Source organism: Erigeron canadensis, chromosome 4, assembly GCF_010389155.1.
Source record: "Erigeron canadensis isolate Cc75 chromosome 4, C_canadensis_v1, whole genome shotgun sequence".
Taxonomy (NCBI): Eukaryota; Viridiplantae; Streptophyta; class Magnoliopsida; order Asterales; family Asteraceae; genus Erigeron; species Erigeron canadensis.
The window spans coordinates 27,510,891-27,533,561 of record NC_057764.1 but is presented as its reverse complement, the minus strand read 5'-3'; the positions used below and the strand labels follow the sequence as shown (position 1 = coordinate 27,533,561).

The following is a 22,671-nucleotide window of genomic DNA, read 5'->3' as shown; positions in this document are numbered from 1 at the left end:
GTTTGTCATCTTAGAATTAGTTAATTTTTAGACTTAAAAACAAATGAGTCACATTTACTATTTTGTTTTGTGATATTCCAAAAAAGAGATTTTCCGTACAAAATATAGAAATAGATAGATACACAATATCACTTTGTAGCCACTAGAAAAGAAGTTTTACTCACTTTTGAGACTGACCGACCGCTACCATAAACCCATAATGCGTATATTGGACGCTCCCTTGGCCTCATATTTACACCGACCAACGGAATTACTTCCGGCAACTCACCGGACCACATTTCCCGACCAATCACCGGCGTATACATCCTCTCCCCCCTTTTCTATATAAGGTCAGTTTCCACTTTACACTTATTTTTCTAATGTTTTGCAAAAAATAATAATTACAATTTTTTTTGATTGTATATATATATATTTGTAGTAACTAGTAACTAATTTTAGTTAAATTAGATGTTGATGCTGCCAGCTTTGTTGTACTGTGCTGATATTTTGTGTCATTTGTTAGTACTTTTAAGTATCTCTAGAACCACCATCACAAGAGGTCTTAGGTTCGAACCTCCGTAAGTAAATATCGTGGGGGAAAACGGTTTGGAAACGGTCACGGATACCCCGGTTAGGCAACGTACATCTGTGACAAATACTCTCATCTGTCTACCTGTTTATGTATATAACATATTTGAATGAGTTTAGATAGATCAAATATATGTGAACATTATTAACATGTGTAAGTTATAATTGGTAATCAAGATATAACAACGGGATGTGGGGATTAGCGTATTTAATGAAATGTATAAAAGCAGATAAGTGCATTTTTTAGGCTGATGACATAAACATCTTAAGTGGTAGAGGTCGTCAAGGGTTCTATCCTCATGCCTTGCAAGGTTGGAGGACATAAACAGCTTAAGCTTATTGCTTGTTTAAAGATGTACACCAGAAATTTTGAACTTAATTACATACCTCATCAAGATGGGAATTGTTTTTGTGAGGGGATATGATCAAATAAGATGGTACTGATACACCAAATCTGTTTGAATAAAACGGTGCAGCAAATTGTAGAAATGATGAATCAGGACATTTGCCAGCACCAAAATTCTTCCTACATTTTTTCCGTCATGCTCCCTTTTTACAAGACCCTACTTTTGTTCTTAAAAAGTTAATTATATCTTTACATAATGTTTGTTTTGATCATTGAAATTGTGAACAAATAAGCGGTACAATAATTCAAGTCACTTATTAAGTTGGTTTGTAAGAACTTGCAACAATGTTGATCCATATATGAGCAATTTTTTTAAATTTGGATCACATTCTGCTTTTGGAAGTTATTCAAGGTCTTAATATTACGACGAAATGAAATGCGAATTTATAAGTAACCTTTATTGGGATTTAATTGTTTCTTTCTATATCTTATTTTTTTGATGTGAAACAAAGCATGGGTATAACAACTGAGGACCATTCTATGCCTGGGGAAAAGGCTGAACAAAGTAAAAATCATTACAGCAAGGAAGCCATGGCAGGTAGTGAACTCTGGACAGATGGACTCATATGTGCGTTTGAATATGTAAAAGGTGAAAGTAGATCAGTTAAGTCAAAGCCAAAGGCAAAACCCCACTCAACTCGTCGAGCAAATAGTCATGACATGAAGAAGCAGGACGATGGCTATTTATCTGAACCCACTAATATTGCAGAAAGCAAGGGCGACGATATCAGCCATGCCCATATACTAAAACTTGATGGGAGCCATTGGGTTCCAATTGGTTGGGCTAGAATTTCCGAACTTGTTGAAACTGTACAAATTAATGCTGACTGGACCTCGCATGAGTTCAATTTCATGGATGATGAAGATGACCGTACAATTGCAGATCTAGCCGCCCCCTATTGGGAGCGGCCAGCTGGACCTGTATGGTGGTGTCATGTCGCTGCAGACCATCCACATATTAGTACATGGCTTAATAATGCTTCATGGTTACATCCTGCAATTAGTATTGCTTTAAGAGATGAAAGCCGGCTCATAAGTGAGAGGATGAAACACCTTTTATATGAGGTACAATACATCGACTATTTTAAGAACCTTTAATATATTATAACTCTGAAACCCCGACTATGATAAATTTTTGTTCAGGTCCCCGTTAGAGTTGCTGGAGGTTTGGTTTTTGAACTGTTGGGCCAGTCAGTTGGCGACCCATATACAAAAGAGGATGATATACCGGTTGTTCTTCGCTCATGGCAAGCACAAAACTTTTTGATCACTGCACTGCACCTGAAAGGAGTTACATCATGCTTAAATGTCTTGGGTGTTATTGAAGTGCAGGTCTCTTTATGATCTTGTTCTTCATTTCGTAGCTTAAAGGTCTTTTAGTAATAATATATGATTCAGTTTTAGCTTACCAAATTATCATTTTATTTAGGAACTTCTTTTTGCTGGTGGTAATAATATACCCCGGACGATACATGAAGTTATAGCACTTTTAGCCAGCAGGCTTGCACGGTGGGATGACAGGTAATCTTATATTTTCGTTTTACATGCACATAATATATGTAGTAGTTTTTTTTTATTTGTATTCACTTTGTGATAACCCAGATTATATCGAAAGTTTATATTTGGGGAAGCTGATGAAGTGGAACTGAAGTTCATTAACAGGTACATTTTGTATAATATACTCTTTAAAAAGATTATTCTTCTGAATAAGATATTAAAATGAACAATATTGTATGTTTTAATAGGAGAAACAATGAAGATTTGGACCTTTTCATTATTATCCTCAACCAAGAAATCAGAAGGTTATCACAACAGGTTTGTTATAATTATCATGATAAGAGTTGAGTTGGTGGTTTTCAACAACTAGACTCTCTTTTGCTAGAATGGATTAAATGGTCATCAAACTGGTTACTAACCATCCCTATCAAAAACAAGTTTCTAATATGGGAGTCACTAATGTGTTCATAGATACCGGATTCCATTCTCATGAGTTGATATTGACTTGTTGCCTATTATGGGTGGATAAAACTTATAATGCTTAAATTCAGTTAATGTGTAATTTAAGTTTAGTTGAGTGGTTTATTTGAAACGTCTTTTATAAAAATGACACTCCATATTTTAGGCAATAATCAAGTGTTGTAATATATCCATTATCCTTTGGTTTTTATATATTGTTTGATCATTTAGTTAATAAATGAATTTTTTTTTTCTTAAAGTACTCTCATTCTAATTACTTGCCTTTAGTAAGTAATTAAGTAACACCCAATACTGTCTTCCATGGGTTATGGATCTCAATACCGTCTATGACTGTGTATGTGGGAGGTTGAGATGTAGACAACCTTATGTCCTTATCCTACCTACGGAGGTTGTTCCCAGTTCCACCTAAGGTAGAAAAGGACCCCCGGCCTTAAGGATCGAACCCTTGACCTCTGTCTCCAGAGGCTAGGGTGTTAACCACTTTATCCAAGCCTTGCTTGTATAATCTAGTTATTACTTGACTTGCTAACTCTAAACGGAAAAATGAGTATACTATAATTGCAAGAAACTGAGGAAGTTCCTCAGATAAGTTCTCCTTCATTTATGACATTTGGTTTTGCAGGTTATTCGTGTCAAATGGTCACTGCATGCAAGGGAAGAGATAGTGTTTGAACTTCTTCAACATTTGAGGGGAAATACAACTAAAATGTTGCTTGATAGCATAAGAAAGAGCACAAGGCAAATGCTTGAGGAACAAGAGGCAGTTCGTGGTCGCATATTTACAGTTCAAGATGTCATGCAGGGTACAAAACGAGCATGGCTGCAGGTTTGTTTATAGATATTGGCGGGTTTTTTTTTTTTTTTTGAGTTACATAGAAATTGGCAGTTTTGTCATCACATATTTATGTTCCATTATACCTTAGGAGGTGAAGGATAAGGATGTGAACTTGAATTTCCTCATATGTATGACTATGTACGTTTAAGGATGTGCTCAGATCTGCGTTTGAAAGTGATCATGTACTAGAATAATGGCTCAAATGGTCAACTCTTAGAATACAGGCCGTAGAATTTAGTGTTTTGATGTGCTTTTATTGTTTAAAGATATAATAAATAGCCGTTTGAGTGTTTGAAAGAAAAAAAGTGCTGTATAAGCAACAAGGCCAAAAAGCATTTTAGCATTCGATTTAGTAATCTTCGAATAATTATATATGAAACAAAATGACAGGTTTTTTTCCCCTATAATTTTCAGGATAGAAGCACAAGAGTAACACATAATTTGGCTGTTTTTGGAGGGGGTGGCCTTGTCCTCTCCATCATCACTGGCTTATTTGGAATCAATGTTGACGGGATACCGGGGGGCGCAAACACACCATATGCCTTTGGTTTGTTTGCTGGAATTCTCTTCTTCATAGGAGTCGTATTAATTGCTGTCGGTTTGCTATACTTCGGATTGAAAAAGCCAATAACTGAAGAGCAGGTGGAAGTGCGGAAATTGGAGCTCCAAGAGCTTGTCAACATGTTTCAGCATGAAGCCGAGACTCATGCTCAAGTTCGTAAGCACGTTCCTAGGAACAACAGGACACTAACTTCTGGAGACAGAGACAGTATCCTAGATGATGCAAATTATGTTCTTATTGACTAAAAGAGGTACAACATAGAATCTAAAACCCAACTGCATACTTTTTTTGCAGTATAAGATTATCCTATTTTAGTAGATGAGATTGATACTGTTTGATAAGCTTATGTAATATGCATGTTTACATACAAGTTCTGTTAAGCAAAGTTTGTTATGGATTAATAGGATTATCAAGCTAACCGTTTGACTCTGACGATCGATGCTACCGGAGTGTCAAATGAGTTACTATTTTACTTTTTAAACATTGATCTGAATAATCTTCCGTTGAAGAGAGGTCGACAAGTACTTGCTCCCGGCTTGCTTGCTTTATGAAAATTGCATCAGTTGCATTTTTGCAATGCTTTGAAACATTGATAGCATTTCTCTTATGGAAACTTTCTATGTTAAGTTACATGTATGTGTTGTCTTTTGTGTGCTCTATAGTGAAAACTAGAGTGGTGTCCGCGCGTTGCAGCGGCGACAGTCTATAACGATTTAAATACCGTAACGGTTTATAGCGTTCAGTTTACTTTCATGAGATGCATCAATGCAGGATCTAACCATATATATCATTCTAAAAATAAGTCGTGTATTAGGTGTAAAAAATAATGAAGTGCAAACACTAACTATGAAAAATAACCATTTACAATTGTAGGGGAGGAGACCAAGGCAATTAAAAAAATAAATAGTCAAAGATTAAAATTTTTATAAAGGACATAATTGATTCATAATTTCGTGAGTTATAAAAAGACAATTATTGTTTAAACATTTTGTAATATAATTTATACAATTAAGATGTTTTTCTTATCCGTAGCAACAATAATTTTAGAGTTAATGGGGATTTTATAACAATATGAGTTTTAGGTAATTGTGGGTTTTTTTATTAAGGGTAATTTTGGAATTTCAGGGATAAGGTGTGTAGAGGTAGTTTAAATGTAGAGGGTATATTAGATAATTCAAAGATAGAGAGTTAAATGGGGGAAGGGGTAGTTTGTTTATATAGGTAGTATAAATTAGAATGCAATTTTTTAATCTTTGGTCATGCAAAAGAAAATTGCAAACATTTTTTCGCCATGTTAAAGCTATTTTCATTTTTTTTAAACGTCATTCTAATTCACTCCTACTCTTAAATTAGACGCATGTCTGAGATGAAACCCATAACTCTTGAAAAATCCTTATTAATCCATCCCCACAAATGTAAGATGTAGGACTCGAACCCAGGCAGATCCCCCCATGGTCAAAGATCTTTAATTAGTATAACATGACGTCTAGAAAGTAATTAGTGTAGAAACACCATTAAAAAAATAACATTTTATTAATAATACATTCGAATTACAACAGAATATTACAACTAAATTAACAATTAACTAAACAATACAAGAAAGAAATGAAACAAAAACATAAAAACAGGAAAGAAGAAGGCAAAATGGGTTGAGGATTCTGTTAAACAGAGGTCCCTTAAAATTGATTTCGGGCCACCCAAGTGAATACGTCAGTTTCCCAATGAACAACGGCCAAAGCAGATTGTACTACCGGAGTTAACCAACAACCTAGAATTTACCTTCAAGCACAAGTCGAAGTGAAGTGAAAAAGAGAAATTCTGGTTGATGATCCAGATTGGAGTGTGTTTTGTGTTGTTAATCTTCCAGAATTCCACCAAGTATGATTTATATACATATAAATCAGTTAGTGGAAGATTTAGTGGGACATTTGTTGGCTTGCATGCTTAAACAACAGGTGTTACACTTGAAATTAAGTCAAGTGTAATGCCAGGTAAGTTAACCCACTAAGCCATGGAAGTCATAATCGAGCCGAGTCGAGCTAGCCAAAAACAAAGGCGGCTCTAAAGCAGCGATGCGAGCGTGTAAAGCGCGTCACTAAAACGCAACATTACGCCTTATCGCCCACTACCCCGTGCGTTTCGCACCCTCCTTGTCCACTTGGGGTGTAGCCCTAAAGAATTATTATTCCTCCAATACTCCTCTTTATAAACACGTTTAATGTTTATACTTCTATCAATATGGGACAAACCCACGTTAAGTAAATACACTTTCAACTTCATTTTAACTTATCTATTTAGTTGAATATTTTATGTTATATTATTTAAACATATTAAATAATAAATGTACATTAAATTTCCAACAATTAGGTGGTATGAAAGAATTGAAAATAATTTTTATGGTACTCTGTTTTCTGATCAACTATAGGCCACATATCCTAATTAATGAAATTAACTTCCACTTTGATCATGTGATGTTCGATTAAAAGTCAAATATTGCTATTTATCTCATATGCAATGTTTTTTCTTTATTATTATTTTCTCATCTTCTTATTATTGATGGTCAAATACTCGAATATGTGTATGGATCGATTAGCTTGCTAGAGCTAAGCTCACATGATCAATTTGCCGTTAATGAAGATTTTAAATATATTTAGTTACTTTTTTCTTCTTTTTTTTTATCATTATTATTCATTCCATCTATCTATCTATCTATCTATCTATCTATCAATATATATATAACAACGTCCTAAATTCTTTTATGGAGAAACAAGGACCATTAGATGAGTTCAAACTTTTAATTACAATCATTAGATCTAAATAATAGTACCATTACCAAATTTAATATTAAGTAAATACAACATTAGTCCATCTACTTTGGATAATTTACACTTTTTTGTTTTCCATTACTAATTTACAGTATGCACCATTAATATTTAATCACTAATATTAAGAAAACACAATATTAGTCCTTGTATTTGAAATAATTAAATTTTGTATATTTAATAAAGTATGTATATACCTAAGAAGCCATAGATCGATCGATCAGTGTAATGTGTAAATATAATGAACTAATGTATATACTCATGCATGTATGAGTTTATATTGTAACCGTATTATTAAGTTATCAAATCGTTTACAATTATATTATATACAATATAGGTCTTTTAGATTATCCGACTATTATTTAACTAATATAGATAACTATTAATTTATTAATAAAAGAAAAAGCATGTCATTCACTATATATACTAGATACTAGATTAAACTCGTATGTTGTGCGGGATAATTGAGAACAAAAATATAAAAACAATAATTGATACTTACATTATTATTCATAGTTATGGTAATATAAAGAACTATCAGATTACGACTGATAAAAAAAATAAAATTATAATTTATGAATATATTATATACACTAAGTATATAAAAGCAAGTCTAATTAAACATAAATATTTAAATCATAAAAGTCTTTCTCATGATATATAATTATTAAATATAATATAATAAATACTTTTCAAAAAATAAACATAATATAATAAACAATCTTATTTGATAAAAGATAATTATCATTGAATTAATTAAAAAAAAGTAGTATAAATATATATAATCTTTGTACTTATATATAAAATGGAAAATTAAACATTAATGATTAGGATTATGATTAATGATTATGATCAAAATTGATGATAAAGATTGTACATGGCAACATAGATATAACAATTTAATTGGAAATATGACACCTCTTTAAAAATCTAATGTGACAAAAAACTAAAAATGTCACCTATGAAACTATCATCTCTTAGTTACATAAAGAGATTGAATACATGGTATATAATTATAAACACATAATGAGTTTGAATTTTTCATTACATGCCTTAAATTTTTTATTAACTTAGTTTAATTTCGTACACATATTTAAATTTCAATGCAAGAACAATTAGCTTTTATATATTGACAAAATATTACAAGAAAAAAAAACAAACAGACTCTAAGTTCATATTATATTAGTAATGATGGTTGGTCAGCTGGTTAAAAACACCCCAGTTATACCTAAGGTTTTGGATTTCATCTTTAGTAATGACAAACTTTGGGTTTTTCCTTCCGAATATTTGTAATTACCTACAATCAACATCTCGTTGTCTAATCTACATGTAAGACTTTACCATTATATGGTGAATTTTATCTGATTTCTTATTCTCACTTATATTCAGAAAGAAAAAAAAGTCCAAATCTATCCTTTTAAAACAAACTACCCTCTTTAAGGAAATTAAACATATATTAAATATTACCAAAATAACCCTAAACACCCTTAATATATCAAACACATAATCACGTCTCTTTTTCTCACACATACACACATCAACACCAACAGTGTCCATCATCACTGTCGGCCGCTGCCCCACCCCACCAATGTCGCCGCCATCATCGCCAATCGTTGCTGCCACTGCCGCCGTCATTATATTACCACCGTCACCACATGACACACCACCACGATCCATCACCGCCACCACCATTGCTAAAATTACACCGTCGTATCGTGCAAGTACCTTTTTGTCATATCATTAATCATGTTGAAAAATGACATTCCATTTAACATAAACATGTCACATAAAAATGACTTTCTTTTATTTAACATACGTAGCCATTGAAATGATACTTGGTCAACATATATGCACTATGTTTACTAAACTTTTTACAATATTTTACTTTTGACTCATTTAGTCGGAAGTATTTATGAAAATAGTCTCTTCACTCTTTAATAAAAAAAAAAGAATGTCTATATTTTAACTCTTACATCCCGTTCATAAAGATGGGATGTTGTTGTTGTATCATAGCAATAAAAATGTGAAGGGTAATATTTGTAATATGGGCAATGTGTATGTGTTACAAATATATAAAAATATCATTCATTATATCTATTTTGATTTTATTCGATACCTATCTTTGTAACAAGCTCTAGGGTTTCTTTTTCGATTTTCTTTTGCTGTTGGTAAATTAATAATCAGGTTCGATTCCTTCACTTTTAATTCTAATTATATTCATATCATATTATTATATTTTATATATGTAAATCATCAATTTATACCGACAACAATGCAATATATTCTTTTCAATTTTAAATTTTCATTGCCTATACATTATTAATTCGTAACATATATTAGTTTTTTGATTTTATAATTTCGTTTTGGAAAATTAATTCAGTTTATCGTGTTCAATGACTTTGATTGCTTGAGTATTTTCATATTAATTGTCTTTCAAAGTTTTGTTCATAATTTTCTCATGATAAAGTGGATTTTATATTGAAAAAGTTATGATTTTGAGTGAGTTTATAAAGTTATATATTTATTTATTTATTTTGAGTGAATATTTGAACAAGTTTTGATTTTGAACGACTTTTTGAAGTTTTGTTAATATATTTTGAGTGTTTTTTTGAAAAAGTTTTGATTTTGAGGGAGTTTCGAAGTTTTTTTTATTTATTTTTGTAATATATTTTGAGTGATTTTCTGAAAAAGTTTTGATGTTGAATGAGTTTTTGATATATATTTTGAGTAAATCTTTGAAATTTTGAGTGAGTGTTTAAAGTTATAATATTAGTTTTTTTTTTAATTATATTTTGAGTGAATTTTTGAACAAGTTTTGATTTTGAGAGTTTTTGATGGTTTTTTTGTAATATATTTTGAGTGATTTTTTGAAAAAGTTTTGATTTTGAGTGAATTTTTGCATTTTTTGTTTAATTAACTTGAAGTGACTGTATAAATTTTTTTTTGGAACAGAGAGACTGAGAGAGTATTGATTTCATACTTTTTGCTATGCAGACTAGTGAAGAATGGGTGAGAGTGGAAGGCGTCAACGCAATAAGAGGGATAGGGAGAGGGATAGACATGGAGAGAGGGATAGGGATGGGGGCAACAACCGAGATTACAAGAACCAGAGAAGAAGAGGAAACGAAAGAGATGATAGAAATAATAGTAATAGGGATAATGATGACCTAGTTGTGTATAGAATATTATGTCCAGACCGGTTTATTGGGAGTGTGATTGGAAAAAGTGGCAAGGTTATTAATTCGATAAGGCAAGATACAAGGGCAAAGGTTAAGATAGTGGACCCATTTCCGGGTTCTAGAAACAGGGTTATAACTATATATTGTTATGTCGACGAGAAAGCGGATATTGAGCCTGATGGGGAACTGGGTGATATCGATCCTGTATGCCCTGCTCAGGATGCGCTTTTGAGGGTGCATAGTGCAATTGCAAATGTGATTGAATCAGCCAGTGATCGTGATTCTGATAAAAAGTGGAAAGATAAGGAAGAGTGCCAAATTCTTGTTCCGGCTAGTCAGTCTGCCAATATTATTGGGAAGGCGGGGACAACTATAAAGAAGTTAAGAAGCAGGACAAGGGCAAACATTAAAGTTTCTCCTAAAGATGTTGGTGACCCTAATGATTCGTGTGCCATGGACTACGACAACTTTGTGCAGGTTAGCCTTAATTCATAGATACTGATAGTGTAAAGCTGCACGCACGGAAATAGATAATTGTGGTGGTTTGATAGTTTGTTCGGAGTCTCGGACACAATTATGCTGTTTTTTTTTGTTCAGTTTTCTTGTACCATACTTTGCTGAATGTCGTAGAACACTGGCATGTTAACTGATTGTTGAAGTGGTAAATATTGAATAATTCGCAAGTGTATACTGAACGGTTTTTACTGAGTTGCAAAAGATAATATGCTATTGTTAAGTGATTCTCCATTGAGAATGCTACTCAGAGGGGGGTGAGAGACTGAGAGTAACAGAAAAGAATATGCTTTCTGTGTTGCTATTAACTTCTTTAACACTTTGTTTAATATAGATAACTGGTGAACCTGAGGCAGTTAAAAGAGCACTATTTGCAGTTTCTTCAATTATGTACAAGTTCTCTCCAAAGGAATTGATTCCTCTTGAGACATCTGTTCCCGAAGCCCCCGCAAACATCATTATACCTTCTGATGTACCCATTTATCCTGCTGCTGGCCTATACCCCGGAGTAGATTCATATATAGCCTCGAGATCACTTCCTTCTGTTCTAAGTGCTTCACATGTACCAGAACTTCAAGGTTTTGGAGATTCAGCAAGCACATGGCCAATTTACTCTTCCGCCCTCCCTGTGGTTTCTGGATATCCTGGTGCATCTATATCCGGGGAGTTAACCATCAGGGTTTTGTGCCCATTTAACAACATTGGGCGTGTTATCGGAAGGGGTGGGGCTTCTATTAGAAGTGTTCGAGAAGCTAGTGGTGCTCGTATTGATGTTGATGACACCAGACGTGATGAATGCATTATAACAATTTCAGCCACAGAGGTATGGCTCTTTACACTCTCAAACGTTCCAAAATGAAATCCAATTTCTTAAGATTAATTTTGTTCACACTTCACAGAGAGAATTGTATTGAGAAGTGATTGTCAGATACGTAAAGAGAGATGAGAGAAAAACAATTATTTACCTGTATTTGGTTTAACATCTTTGATAAATGCCCTAGAGGCTTTTTTTGTAATATGTATCTGATTTTATGTGCCTTTTTTATAGTGTTTGGATGATGTCAAATCCATGGCCGTTGAAGCAGTTCTATTACTACAAGAAAAGATAAATGAAGAAGATGAGGATAATGTTTCCCTAAGGCTCCTCATCCCATCCAAAGTTATTGGATGCATTATTGGTAAAAGTGGTTCAATCATAAATGAAATTCGGAAGAGATCTAGAGCAGACATTCGCATATCAAAAGGTGATAAGCCCAAATGTGCAGATGATACTGATGAACTTGTTGAGGTACTTTTCATTTTATTTAAAAGAGTTGATCATCTGAAGCTCCTTTTAACTAAGTCTGTCAAACATGTAGGTCATTGGAGAAGTTGGCAGTGTGAGGGATGCGCTTGTTCAGATAGTTCTCCGGCTTCGAGATGATATTTTGAAAGATAGAGATAGTGGTCGCAATCCATCTTTAGGAAAGGATTCCATGTATGCTGGTGGCAGCGGGCTTCCTATGTCTTCAGTCTTGCCGACTGGTTCATCAGTTACTCCTTTGGGTTATGAGCACAGAGCTGAGACCGAAAGTCGCTTGGGCTTGCTATCGTCAAGCTATGGATATGGCTCACTACCGGTATGCCACATAATTGGACCAACATTGAGGGGGTGTTTGGTTTTAAACTTGAAATCACTTAGACTTTGGGATTTAAGAAGACTGGGCATGGGTTTCAAACCCACCACCCGATGTGGGTTTAGAATATCCTTAGTTAATTCCTTAATGGGTTTGATACCTAACTATAGTCCTAAAGTCATTTACTAAAAAATTTCAATGGGAATGAAAGTCATTCCTTCCTTCCTATATCCATAAACCAAACACACCCTACTTTTACATTCTCTCACAACTTTTATCTTTTATGCTAAACTGGGTATTGTTTGTTGCTATAGATGAGTGACACTGGCTATGGATCTTTGTCTTCATATTCGTCAAAGCAGCTCTATGGAAGGTTAGTGCTTTTTTTTCTGAAATATCCAGCTGTAATGTCACTCCTTGCTATTTCTGTATTCCCGGTCGCAGGTCTCTTATTGTTTTGATCTTTCATTTTAATCAGATTGTCTCCTGCTGCCTCCGAGATGTTGATCCCTGGTCATGCGGTTGGTAAAGTGATGGGTAAAGGTGGAGCCAATGTAGACAATATTCGCAAGGTGATTCTCTTACTTTATTGATCGACTCTCACTAATTGTATTCTTTTTTCTCTAGTAATATTTAGATTTAGAGCGAGTTTTGCTTGTCTTTTAGATATCGGGAGCTGCGGTAGAGATATCTGACCCCAAATCTTCCAGGGGTGATCGTGTGGCTGTGATATCTGGGACATCTGACCAAAAGAAAGCAGCTGAAAACTTGATTCAGGCTTTCATCATGGCCACCTAATTACGACTTACGAGGATTCTGACAATGAAGGTGAATGGCTTAAACTTGTGGGACTTTCTCCTTCAGATGTTGCCTTTGTCGTGCTTCGTGCCTTAAGGTCATTTTATCATGAAACAGATCTCATTCTCCTCGGTTCTTCTCCCTGGAGTTTCCTTAAGGTTTATCTTAGGCTCTATCCAGTGGCACTCATTAGACTTCAATAGAATCTTTTCTTTCATCCCTCACTCCTTTAATAACTCATGTTCTTTGGTAGTGCGGATTCTGGCTTTATCAAATATTATTATGCTCCATGAAGTTAATACTCGTGCGGTTGTTACTGCTCTGTCGTAATTTTAATCATGATGATTTTTTATTTCTTTTTTTTTTTTGACTATTTCCTCTTATTCCTCTGGAATCTGGAATTATCGTTATACTCCTTTCTTGAACTGACGCGTTCTGAAATGGTTATCTGTGTGGTCTTCTTCATACTCTCTTGATTTGTTATAAATTATCTGGAAGCAGAAAGTTATGTTCTGCAGCCGTGCTAGAAGTAAAGAGAACATACAATAATCGTGACATATAGTTTCCACCTCCAAACTTCATTCTACATAACTCAGTCGTTTCTAAACTACAAATCTTATACCATGCTTGTGTGGTTTTGTCAAATTGATGTAATCCGTGTGCCTCTGATTGATTTAAGATTTTACACCCTATCTGTTATGCTATAAAACCTGAAGTTCGTCTTTGCTTAGTGCATATGACTAGTGAACATATTATCATCTTTCATCTTGTGTTCGCTTCTTTCATTCACTATTTTCTGAACACCCACCTCAAATGAATCCTTTAGGCTTTTTTAATTAGTTGTTCTGGAATTTGTACTGTCTGGTTGTTTGAAATGCCAGGAAAATTGCAACCTCTATCTCACACAGTGAAGAGCAATTCCTTCCTACAGAAAGTAAAACATACACAAAACAAGAACACAGGAGTTTGTGATTCAGTCTAGAAATAACCTATTGAATTGTCACACTAATTAGTATGTTCTATTGATGCTTCATAGTGTTCACAATCACATTGGCTATGTATATCTATTTGAGAACTGACAAAGAATCCAACCACCACCAAGGTGGCCTACTGGTCTAGATGTCCTCACATATTTGGGTGTGACCAGGGAAAGGGTTCAGACATGGGCTCACGGATACCCTGGTTGGTCCATATATATCTGAGTCAGTGACTTCACCGACTTGCCCTCCCCCGGTACCAGAAAAGGGAAAATCTCCGTTTATTGTTCTAGATTCTTGCAACCAAATACGCATTCTTTTAACAAGGGTGCTGACCTGGAAATCCTGCAAGGGGTGTCAACCTCTTGTCTCCTTCTGGATCCTTGTATTCATTACAGCTTCACAAATGTCAGACGTCACAACTCAAACATGAACTTCCCATGTCAGATCTTGTCTCTTACTGCGAGAAAGGTCAACACTTATAATGCAGATGCTGTTTACTGTCCTGAAAATTTGAAATGTTTGGTGTATCAATACTGGTCTGAAGTACCTTTTAAAAACCTAGTTGGCCATTTATCATTTGAGCATATACTTATAGGAACCCCACTCCAAATACGTTGTATTCAGCATACCAGGGTGTTTTTCCTGCCTAAGAAGTCAGAAAATTATGCCATGTTAGATTGTTGGACCATATAAAATGTCAGGAAAAGGAGCGTGTGGTAGTTTACTTGCATAAGAGCACATATGGTGTACGATGGATACAGCTTTACGTTCTCCCATCAGTGACATAACATATGGAAACTCACTTTATGTAAAAATGTCGTGAAACTCTTCATGTGTCCTCTGAAGGTTTAGGCTAAAAAAAGTGAATACTTGTTCAGCAGAATAGTCTGGGTATGTACTATTAGGTGCCATAACCTGGATGTTAACCCCAAATCATAGCTAGGGTTGGTTGTTAGTGATTCCATGTAATCATTCGATTTTTTGATCTTAGATGTGCCTTCTTATAGTCTTTTCCATCAACTTCAATACCTTTCTACTAGCACTAACATCAAAATGAGCTATGCCATATCATCTACAAATAACATCCAGCCTGTCAACTGAAGACACAAACTATATGTGAAAGAACATATACGGTGAGCTAGGAAGTTGCATGTTACTGATGATATATGTGTCATTGAAACATGATATCATAGCTTTAATCTTTCAGTTTTAGTGTTATATGGTCTTGGTTCCATTTATCTGAAGCTCGTTGAATAACTCCCAAGACATCATCATGTGTTCCTTTGAGTGCATTAATCTTCATGGCAATTGATCCAAGTTTATGAAGGATTCTTGATACATTAGAAGAACACTAGAAATCCTGAAAGCATTCTTGCTAGTTTCATAATTTGGTCTTATGCCTAATTATATTATTTTATTTTTATCACTGTCCATTACAATTTTATCCCTAGCTTCTTCGGGGATATTTTTTTCAAAAAAATCACATCTCCAATTGGCTCACTTACAATAAAGGCGGTTTGATCTTTTGGCACACTTTTTTTTTAAAAAGTTTATAGTGAAATCTTGTATTTTGAAATGTTAGATGTTACGTATCCTCTCTGATAACATGCCCGATGACAGTTTCGTTAGCTGGTATTCTTTAACCAATTCTTCAATAATGCAAGTTATTGCTCTGTCTGCATTAATGCTGCTTTCTGGTAGCAATGTTAAGGTTGAGATATTTTTTTACTATGTTCATGAATGCGTTGTTTGGTAGTGTTTTTCAAGTGCTACAAAGAAACAATGAGGAATCAGGTGTTCTGATATCTCTGCAAAGCAACAATGCCAGAACATTAGATTAACATTCAGGGTTGACCTGGTAAAGAAGTATCAATATGCCAACATATCTCTTTTGTTGTAATTGTTTTTTTTTTTATTCTGAGCTACTAATTGTTACTTGGTAGCATTCATTTGTTATGTGTGTTTTTGTGTTTGCTTCTATAATTCTCGATGTTTGCAGGTGAGTTAGTTCTTTTCTCCCAAACATACATCTGGCTATTTAGTAGTTTAAACAGTGTTGTTTCAAATGTATACCCTAATGTTAAACATATAAAGCCATACACTTTGATGCAATAAGATTGTCTTTTGTTATCTTTTTTTACTTGGTCTGGTGTCATTTTACTTCATGTAGCTTCAGTTGCTTAATATTACTATCGGACACTTATTTCATGTGATGTGGTGAAAGTGTAACGTTGGCTCACAATATCAACGAACCAATGTTATTGAGTTAGGGTGTGATACTGAGATAATAGTTTTGGTTTGTGAAAAATATGTTTTGGACTTGCTTTTCTTTATGAATTACAAGTTGAACAAATATCTAAAACCGCCAAGTCGGCAACTGCCAACCTTTTTTTGTACTTTTAATGACTGAAGATTTTAACAGTGATGTAAATTGAAGTTGATCGTAAAATGGCTGTTACCAAATATTGAAAATGGTAATGTAACCTATCTTTTAAAAACTGTTCCTTTGAATCATAAATTGATATACATGAACATATAGAAAAATTTTAAAGCATACATGGATATGGATGATGACATGAGATACACAAACAAATATAAAAATGAGATAAAAGGAAAGAGATTATGGAGAAGTATTTGTTTCCTATTCCTCCCCTTTTTTTATTTCCATTTTATATCAGATATATATTTCCGTTTTATATCGGATATATATCGATATAAATAGATAGATATAGATATTAATACAATAGAATTACTCACATTTTTACATATATGGTATTTTACAAACACACTCCATCATCATCATTATCAGTTTCTTTTCTAACAATCTTTCTTATAAATAAACTCTGCTATCAAATTATACTCCACACTCACTCCTTTGATATTATATTTTTCATATATCCAACATACATAATTAAAGTTCTGTATCCACCATTTCTGTGAAATTGTAAAGAAAATTGCCGAGAGAATGGCGACCAGGAGATGTTTGAAAAATCTTTTTTTAATAAAACACGGCAGCAGGGGAAGTAGTAGCAGTGTACGATGTTTCGGGACGACATCTTTATCTTCTCGTCACCTTATTGATTTAGAACATGATTACAGCGCCCATAAGTATATCTATATCTATTCTTTTTCTCATTATTATATTATTGGCTTTCTTTTGTTTAATTCTCAGTTTATTTATTTATTATTATTATTATCATTAGCTATAGGTATATATTGTTGTTGTGAATGATCTTATGATAGTTGTCTATGTTACGGGTTTATTGAAATTTCGAATACCCCCTATTATAAAACTCGTTTTAAGCGGTGTATCATGAGCACCTTCTAGTGAGACGGTCCGATAGGTCATAGCCAAAATGAGAGTGGTAAATCGTCTAATGCCGTAAGTGAAAAAGACACGTGGGATGGATTTGTGTCACGCTGGTGGGCTACCATCTTACGGACTATGTGCTTAGACAAGCTATAAGTTTTATGTTGACTAGTCATATGTCCGCAGGATGCGGCTGTATTAAAAGTAATTAATGTAAAAGGGGTAGTGTAGTTATTCAAGAGTTAAGGGTAAATTTTGTAAATTAAGTTCTTTAAGGGTATTATAAGTATTTCAAGTGGAGATTTTTATAATAGTGAATAAAAAGGAAGGGACAGAGGTACATTTTGGGGTTTTTAACAACTTAGTGAAAAAAAATGGAGGGAACTTAATGCTTTATAATGTGTTATAGATATAGTTAAGCTCAAAAGTTGTTGAAATATGAGTTTATAGGCTATTTTAAAATTTGAGTTTGCGTGTAAGCTCTTTAAATGAACACACGGTCTTGAACCTTCCTATGTATACAGCTAAGGGGTGTCTAGGGAAAGTGTTCAGGGTAGGGGTGTTCAGTCTTTGGGTTGAAACTGTTTAACTCAAAAACCAAACCGAACTGAAACTGAAAAACCAAACTGAATTATAAGACCAGTGTATGATCTGGGTTGAACTCAAATGTTTATGGTATGGCTTTTGGTTTACTAGATACAAATTTGGGACACCCCAAGAAACCCCAGTTACATATTCATATATAATTTTGGTAGGTCCAATGAAAAACAAGTAGTGTCAAAAGTTTAGGCCCAAATTTGATGAAATGGTGAAAATTGATGTGGCACTGAGGTGGAATTCTGAGTGGTTCTGCGTACTTATAAGACACCTGATGCTTTTATAATTTGTAAAACCTTGATGTGACACTGGTTTTCAGAGAGGTCAGATACTTGTTACCGGACAAATAGGTAACTTGATCCATATAATATATAGGAACTGAAAGTTGTTACGTACAATAGAGATTTTTTGAGTTCTATACATACAATATCAAAACAAGATAAGTTTAATATATATTCATGCACTTGTCCCTTTTAAATATCTTAAAGTCAGCCGGTCATGCTAGTTGCTGATGGGTTTTCAACAAGTTTCTTTTTTAATTGTTGATAGAAGTAGATATTATCTTAAGACCATTTGAACTAAAAGCAGTTTTTGCAAGCAAAGTTTAAAGGACTTATTTACTTCTCTTTTCTTTTTCAGTTATCATCCGGTTCCTGTTGTATTTTCACATGGAAAAGGGTCAACTATATGGGATCCTGAAGGCAAGAAGTATCTTGACTTTCTGGCCGCTTACTCTGCGGTTAATCAGGTGAGATTATTACCTGAGTGTTACATATTATCACATTTTTTAGAATGTTTGTCATTCTGGGCTGATGATTTGTATGAATGGTTAATGGTTTGCATATGATGGTTGCAGCTTAGGCTAGTATAGTTAGTGTAGACAATGTAAGTACAAGGCTTGTTAGTGGAAGCAATATCGCGTTTGTGATTTCCTTGGATCAAAGAGCCTTAATAGGTTTTTTTGCACAGGGACATTGCCATCCAAGGATCATGAAAGCATTAATCGAGCAGGCACAAACTTTAACTCTTAGCTCTAGAGCCTTCTACAATGACAAGTTTCCAGTCTTTGCGGAATATTTAACAAAATTATTTGGATATGATATGGTTCTTCCGATGAATACTGGGGCTGAAGGAGTAGAAACTGCGATAAAATTGGCAAGAAAGTGGGGTTATGAGAAAAAAAGAATTCCCAAAGATCAGGTAAACATTTAGTAATCATTTTAAGGGAATTTATATAAAGCTTTAGTGTTGTTCATGGATATCAGTTTGTTTATTCATGGATTAAAGTGACATGGGTGTGCAGGCTATGATTGTGTCATGTTGTGGCTGCTTTCATGGTCGTACAGTCGGTGCTATTTCTATGAGCTGTGATAATGATGCCACACGTGGATTTTGGCCATTGTTACCTGGCCAACTTAAAGTTGACTTTGGAGATGAAGCGTCTCTTAAGAAACTTTTTGAAGGTTTTCAGATTTATAATTTCTTAGCCATTCATGATGTAACTGGCGAACATATTTTGTATCTCTTTATCTAACCAATTACTCCTTATATATGCAGAAAAAGGAGAACAGATTGCTGGTTTCTTATTTGAACCCATACAAGGAGAGGCTGGGGTATATAACTCTCATTCATATTCACCATAGATGACAACATCGGTGGGGATGGTGGGTCAGTCAGTCAATCAAAACAGTTCAGGTCAACGTATAATGTTTGTTCGGATCAAACCGTGTCATCCCAAGTTGGCCCAAATTACCTTTTACCCGAGAGTTGTAAATGTTTGTATACCTTTTTGTTTTCTGGAAAGAAATTTTTAATAAGTAGTTAGTGTGTCAAAAAATATAATTAGAGAGATTATAGCTCTTCAAGAAAATGATAATTGGAGAAATTGTTTTAGCTCCGTAATAATTTAGTTTATATTATTATTTGGTATCATTGTTGTTGTTGTTGTATTAGAAACGGGTAATCGGATGGGGCTTTCCGATACAAGTTGGAGAGAGCTGGTCTTTTGACTCAGATATATGTGGCCTATTGGGGTACCTTGTGACCCTTCCCTGACCACCCCCAGAATGTACCTAAGGATTCAAACCTAGAACCTCTTGTAAGAATCTCAAGATGTTAATCACTAAGCCACCTAGAGGTGGTATTGGTTGTATTATCTTAGCTCAATAATAATCTTGTAATTAAAGTATCTAGTATTTTTACACTTTAACCCTTTAGAGATACACTTTGAGAAACTTTCAACCCGTTTGTTGTGTTGCCAGGTTATAATTCCTCCAGATGGTTATCTTAAGGCTGTCAGAGAACTTTGCTCAAAGCATAACATCTTAATGATTGCAGATGAAATCCAAAGTGGCATTGCACGATCAGGAAGAATGCTGGCATGTGACTGGGAAGGTGTCCGCCCCGATGTTGTTGTAAGTTCTTTTATCTATTAAATGTAATCATATATAGCCCATTAACGTTTTCATTACATATGTGACAAATTGGTTTTTAAGGTCAAATAATTTATTTTAATCATCAATGGACATTTGGTGTTGTCTTTATGCTATTTCAGATATTAGGGAAAGCATTGGGAGGTGGAGTGATACCAGTAAGCGCAGTTCTTGCAGACAAAGACATTATGCTTTGTATACAACCAGGGGAGCATGGGAGGTATATCTGCAGTTATCATTAACTAACATCATTTTATGCTTATCTGGTTTTCATATATTCATTTGCTCTTAGCACAGAAATGTGATTTTGGTTTTGCTTAATTTTTACTTGAATTTTAGTACATTTGGAGGAAACCCATTGGCTAGTGCGGTTGCCATTGCGTCATTGCAAGTGATACAAGATGAGAAACTTGTAGAAAGGTAACAAAGCTTGATCATTTTTTATGCAACAACTTTGAAAGTAAAAACATGTTTAACATATTCCCTGAAGTCAGGAAGCTGAGAAATTTCAGTTAGCAAAGTCGTCTTTTACTCAGTAAGTATTTGTTTTTGTGAAGGTAAGATAGTTTATTTGATCCATTTTTTATAAAATATCAAATTTAGGTCTGCCGAAATGGGAGAAGAGCTGAGGAAATTATTAACAAAAACTCAGCAGCAATTTCCTGAAGTTGTAATGGAAATCAGAGGAAAAGGTTTATTCAATGCAGTAGAGCTTTTTAGCAAGTCTTTATTCCCTGCAACTGCGTACGATCTTTGTATCAAACTGAAGGAAAGAGGAGTTCTTGCAAAACCCACTCATAATGCTACTATTCGATTAACTCCTCCCCTTTCCATTAGGTATGTGCAATGGCTTTCTCCCTAAATAACAAATGCTACTTTTTTTCCAACAAAAATGCTCTACTAAGACGGAGATGGGTCAAATAATTAAAGGGGTTGAATGCATTGATTTTGTAATACAGTATCAAAACTCAAAAGTTAAATCGTCGATGTAATGTTATAGTTTTTCTAATCATATACTCTTAATACACCAATTGGTCATAAAGTCGAGGAAAAGAATATACAAAAAAGTGCTTGCAGGTTGGATCTAGCCGGTCCCGTTGGCCAGCCCATCTGACCTGCTCATTTGCAACTCTACATCTTATAAATCCTATTTTCATGCAATGTTTTCTTATATTCAAATTTCAAGCTAAGCTTACTGGTGAACAAGACCTTGATAGACAATAATGCAAACTTTGTGCGGAAAAAATGGTGCAATTTTATTGGTACATCCCGAAATGAAGATTTTAGCTTTTATGGGATAAGTGATTCTGTATTGAAACTTCATTACTAGCAGTTGCATACTGGCACTGATAATTTTCTTATAGATTGACATGACATCTTTTTGTTCAGTTTGAATGAGATTCAAGAAGGAGCTAAAGCGTTTCATGATGTCTTGGAACACGACCTTCCAAAACTGGTGAAGGAGAAGCCTAAACCTACTGCCTCGAAAGGTCCAAGTTCATGTGATCGTTGTGGACGTGATCTGTATGGTTGAAACATTGCGTTATTTGGTTTGTTTTAACAAGTCAAATAAATTGTCCTCGTTCGTCCTTTTCTTGATGTTGAAGTTTCAACATCTTGTACAAGGTTTCATATCCTTGTAACTTCAAAACATACAGATCATACATCAACACATCTTGTTTTGTGTTTCACGAAAATTACAGCTTCTTTATAAAATGCGGAAAAAAAAAGAAAAAAAAAAGAATATAATAATTTCTGTAACAATGGTATAATATCTCTAATAATAAACAGGCCATTATAGCATGTTCTTAAATACAATATTGATTGATTACAGATCAACTGTGTATAATATTTACAAGAAAACAGTAACAAGTTAATTAACTAGATACAATAGAATACCATAACTTTGTGCCACAACCATTATACTTAGAAGTTTGTCTGCTTAAATATGTTAGCCAGTTAGCCCCAAAGCGGCAAAGCCCACTTACATAAGTATTATTTTGTCATATAAACAATAAATCAAGTTGTTTGGCAAACATACCCGTTACATAATTTGCTCAAACTATAAACTCAGCAT

At 34.2% G+C, this 22,671-nt stretch overlaps 3 protein-coding genes across 4 annotated transcripts; all 3 read left to right on the top strand.

Moving 5' to 3' along the window:
- The first annotated feature begins 148 nt into the window (after positions 1 to 148).
- On the top strand, positions 149 to 4,934 carry LOC122595941 (zinc transport protein ZntB-like). Of its 2 annotated transcripts, XM_043768424.1 has the most exons (9): positions 149 to 329; positions 1,426 to 2,038; positions 2,117 to 2,305; positions 2,403 to 2,494; positions 2,576 to 2,635; positions 2,719 to 2,788; positions 3,573 to 3,776; positions 4,200 to 4,597; positions 4,752 to 4,934. In XM_043768424.1, exons 2-8 carry the CDS (start codon positions 1,427 to 1,429, stop codon positions 4,590 to 4,592), a joined length of 1,620 nt encoding a protein of 539 aa, XP_043624359.1. In that variant the 5' UTR covers positions 149 to 329; position 1,426; the 3' UTR covers positions 4,593 to 4,597; positions 4,752 to 4,934. The 2 variants fall into 2 exon arrangements, with proteins under 2 accessions (XP_043624359.1, XP_043624358.1); XM_043768423.1 differs by lacking the exon at positions 4,752 to 4,934 and having other exon boundaries at positions 4,200 to 4,748.
- A 4,345-nt stretch (positions 4,935 to 9,279) lies between these two features.
- Positions 9,280 to 16,395, top strand: LOC122595146 (KH domain-containing protein At4g18375). Its single transcript, XM_043767465.1, has 8 exons — positions 9,280 to 9,353; positions 10,164 to 10,825; positions 11,196 to 11,684; positions 11,910 to 12,149; positions 12,220 to 12,480; positions 12,792 to 12,850; positions 12,956 to 13,049; positions 13,144 to 16,395. The coding sequence occupies exons 2-8, from the start codon at positions 10,175 to 10,177 to the stop codon at positions 13,273 to 13,275; spliced, it is 1,926 nt and encodes a 641-aa protein (XP_043623400.1). The 5' UTR covers positions 9,280 to 9,353; positions 10,164 to 10,174; the 3' UTR covers positions 13,276 to 16,395.
- Positions 16,396 to 17,050: 655 nt separating this feature from the next.
- LOC122595599 (ornithine aminotransferase, mitochondrial) lies at positions 17,051 to 22,291 on the top strand. Its single transcript, XM_043767993.1, has 10 exons — positions 17,051 to 17,363; positions 18,802 to 18,910; positions 19,132 to 19,362; positions 19,466 to 19,625; positions 19,720 to 19,775; positions 20,424 to 20,576; positions 20,717 to 20,814; positions 20,934 to 21,014; positions 21,198 to 21,431; positions 21,984 to 22,291. Exons 1-10 carry the CDS (start codon positions 17,221 to 17,223, stop codon positions 22,126 to 22,128), a joined length of 1,410 nt encoding a protein of 469 aa, XP_043623928.1. The 5' UTR covers positions 17,051 to 17,220; the 3' UTR covers positions 22,129 to 22,291.
- The last annotated feature ends 380 nt before the right edge of the window (positions 22,292 to 22,671 follow it).

Bases quoted from the DNA above. Each gene is read 5' to 3' on its own strand.
- LOC122595599 (XM_043767993.1), top strand. From the start codon at position 17,221: ATGGCGACCAGGAGATGTTTGAAAAATCTTTTTTTAATAAAACACGGC. The intron at 19,363-19,465 runs GTAAACATTTAG...ATGGGTGTGCAG, and splicing joins AAAGAATTCCCAAAGATCAG to GCTATGATTGTGTCATGTTG. The intron at 21,432-21,983 runs GTATGTGCAATG...CTTTTTGTTCAG, and splicing joins ACTCCTCCCCTTTCCATTAG to TTTGAATGAGATTCAAGAAG.
- LOC122595146 (XM_043767465.1), top strand. From the start codon at position 10,175: ATGGGTGAGAGTGGAAGGCGTCAACGCAATAAGAGGGATAGGGAGAGG. The intron at 12,150-12,219 runs GTACTTTTCATT...TCAAACATGTAG, and splicing joins ATACTGATGAACTTGTTGAG to GTCATTGGAGAAGTTGGCAG. The intron at 12,851-12,955 runs GTTAGTGCTTTT...CATTTTAATCAG, and splicing joins TCAAAGCAGCTCTATGGAAG to ATTGTCTCCTGCTGCCTCCG.
- LOC122595941 (XM_043768424.1), top strand. From the start codon at position 1,427: ATGGGTATAACAACTGAGGACCATTCTATGCCTGGGGAAAAGGCTGAA. The intron at 2,495-2,575 runs GTAATCTTATAT...GTGATAACCCAG, and splicing joins CTTGCACGGTGGGATGACAG to ATTATATCGAAAGTTTATAT. The intron at 3,777-4,199 runs GTTTGTTTATAG...TATAATTTTCAG, and splicing joins CAAAACGAGCATGGCTGCAG to GATAGAAGCACAAGAGTAAC.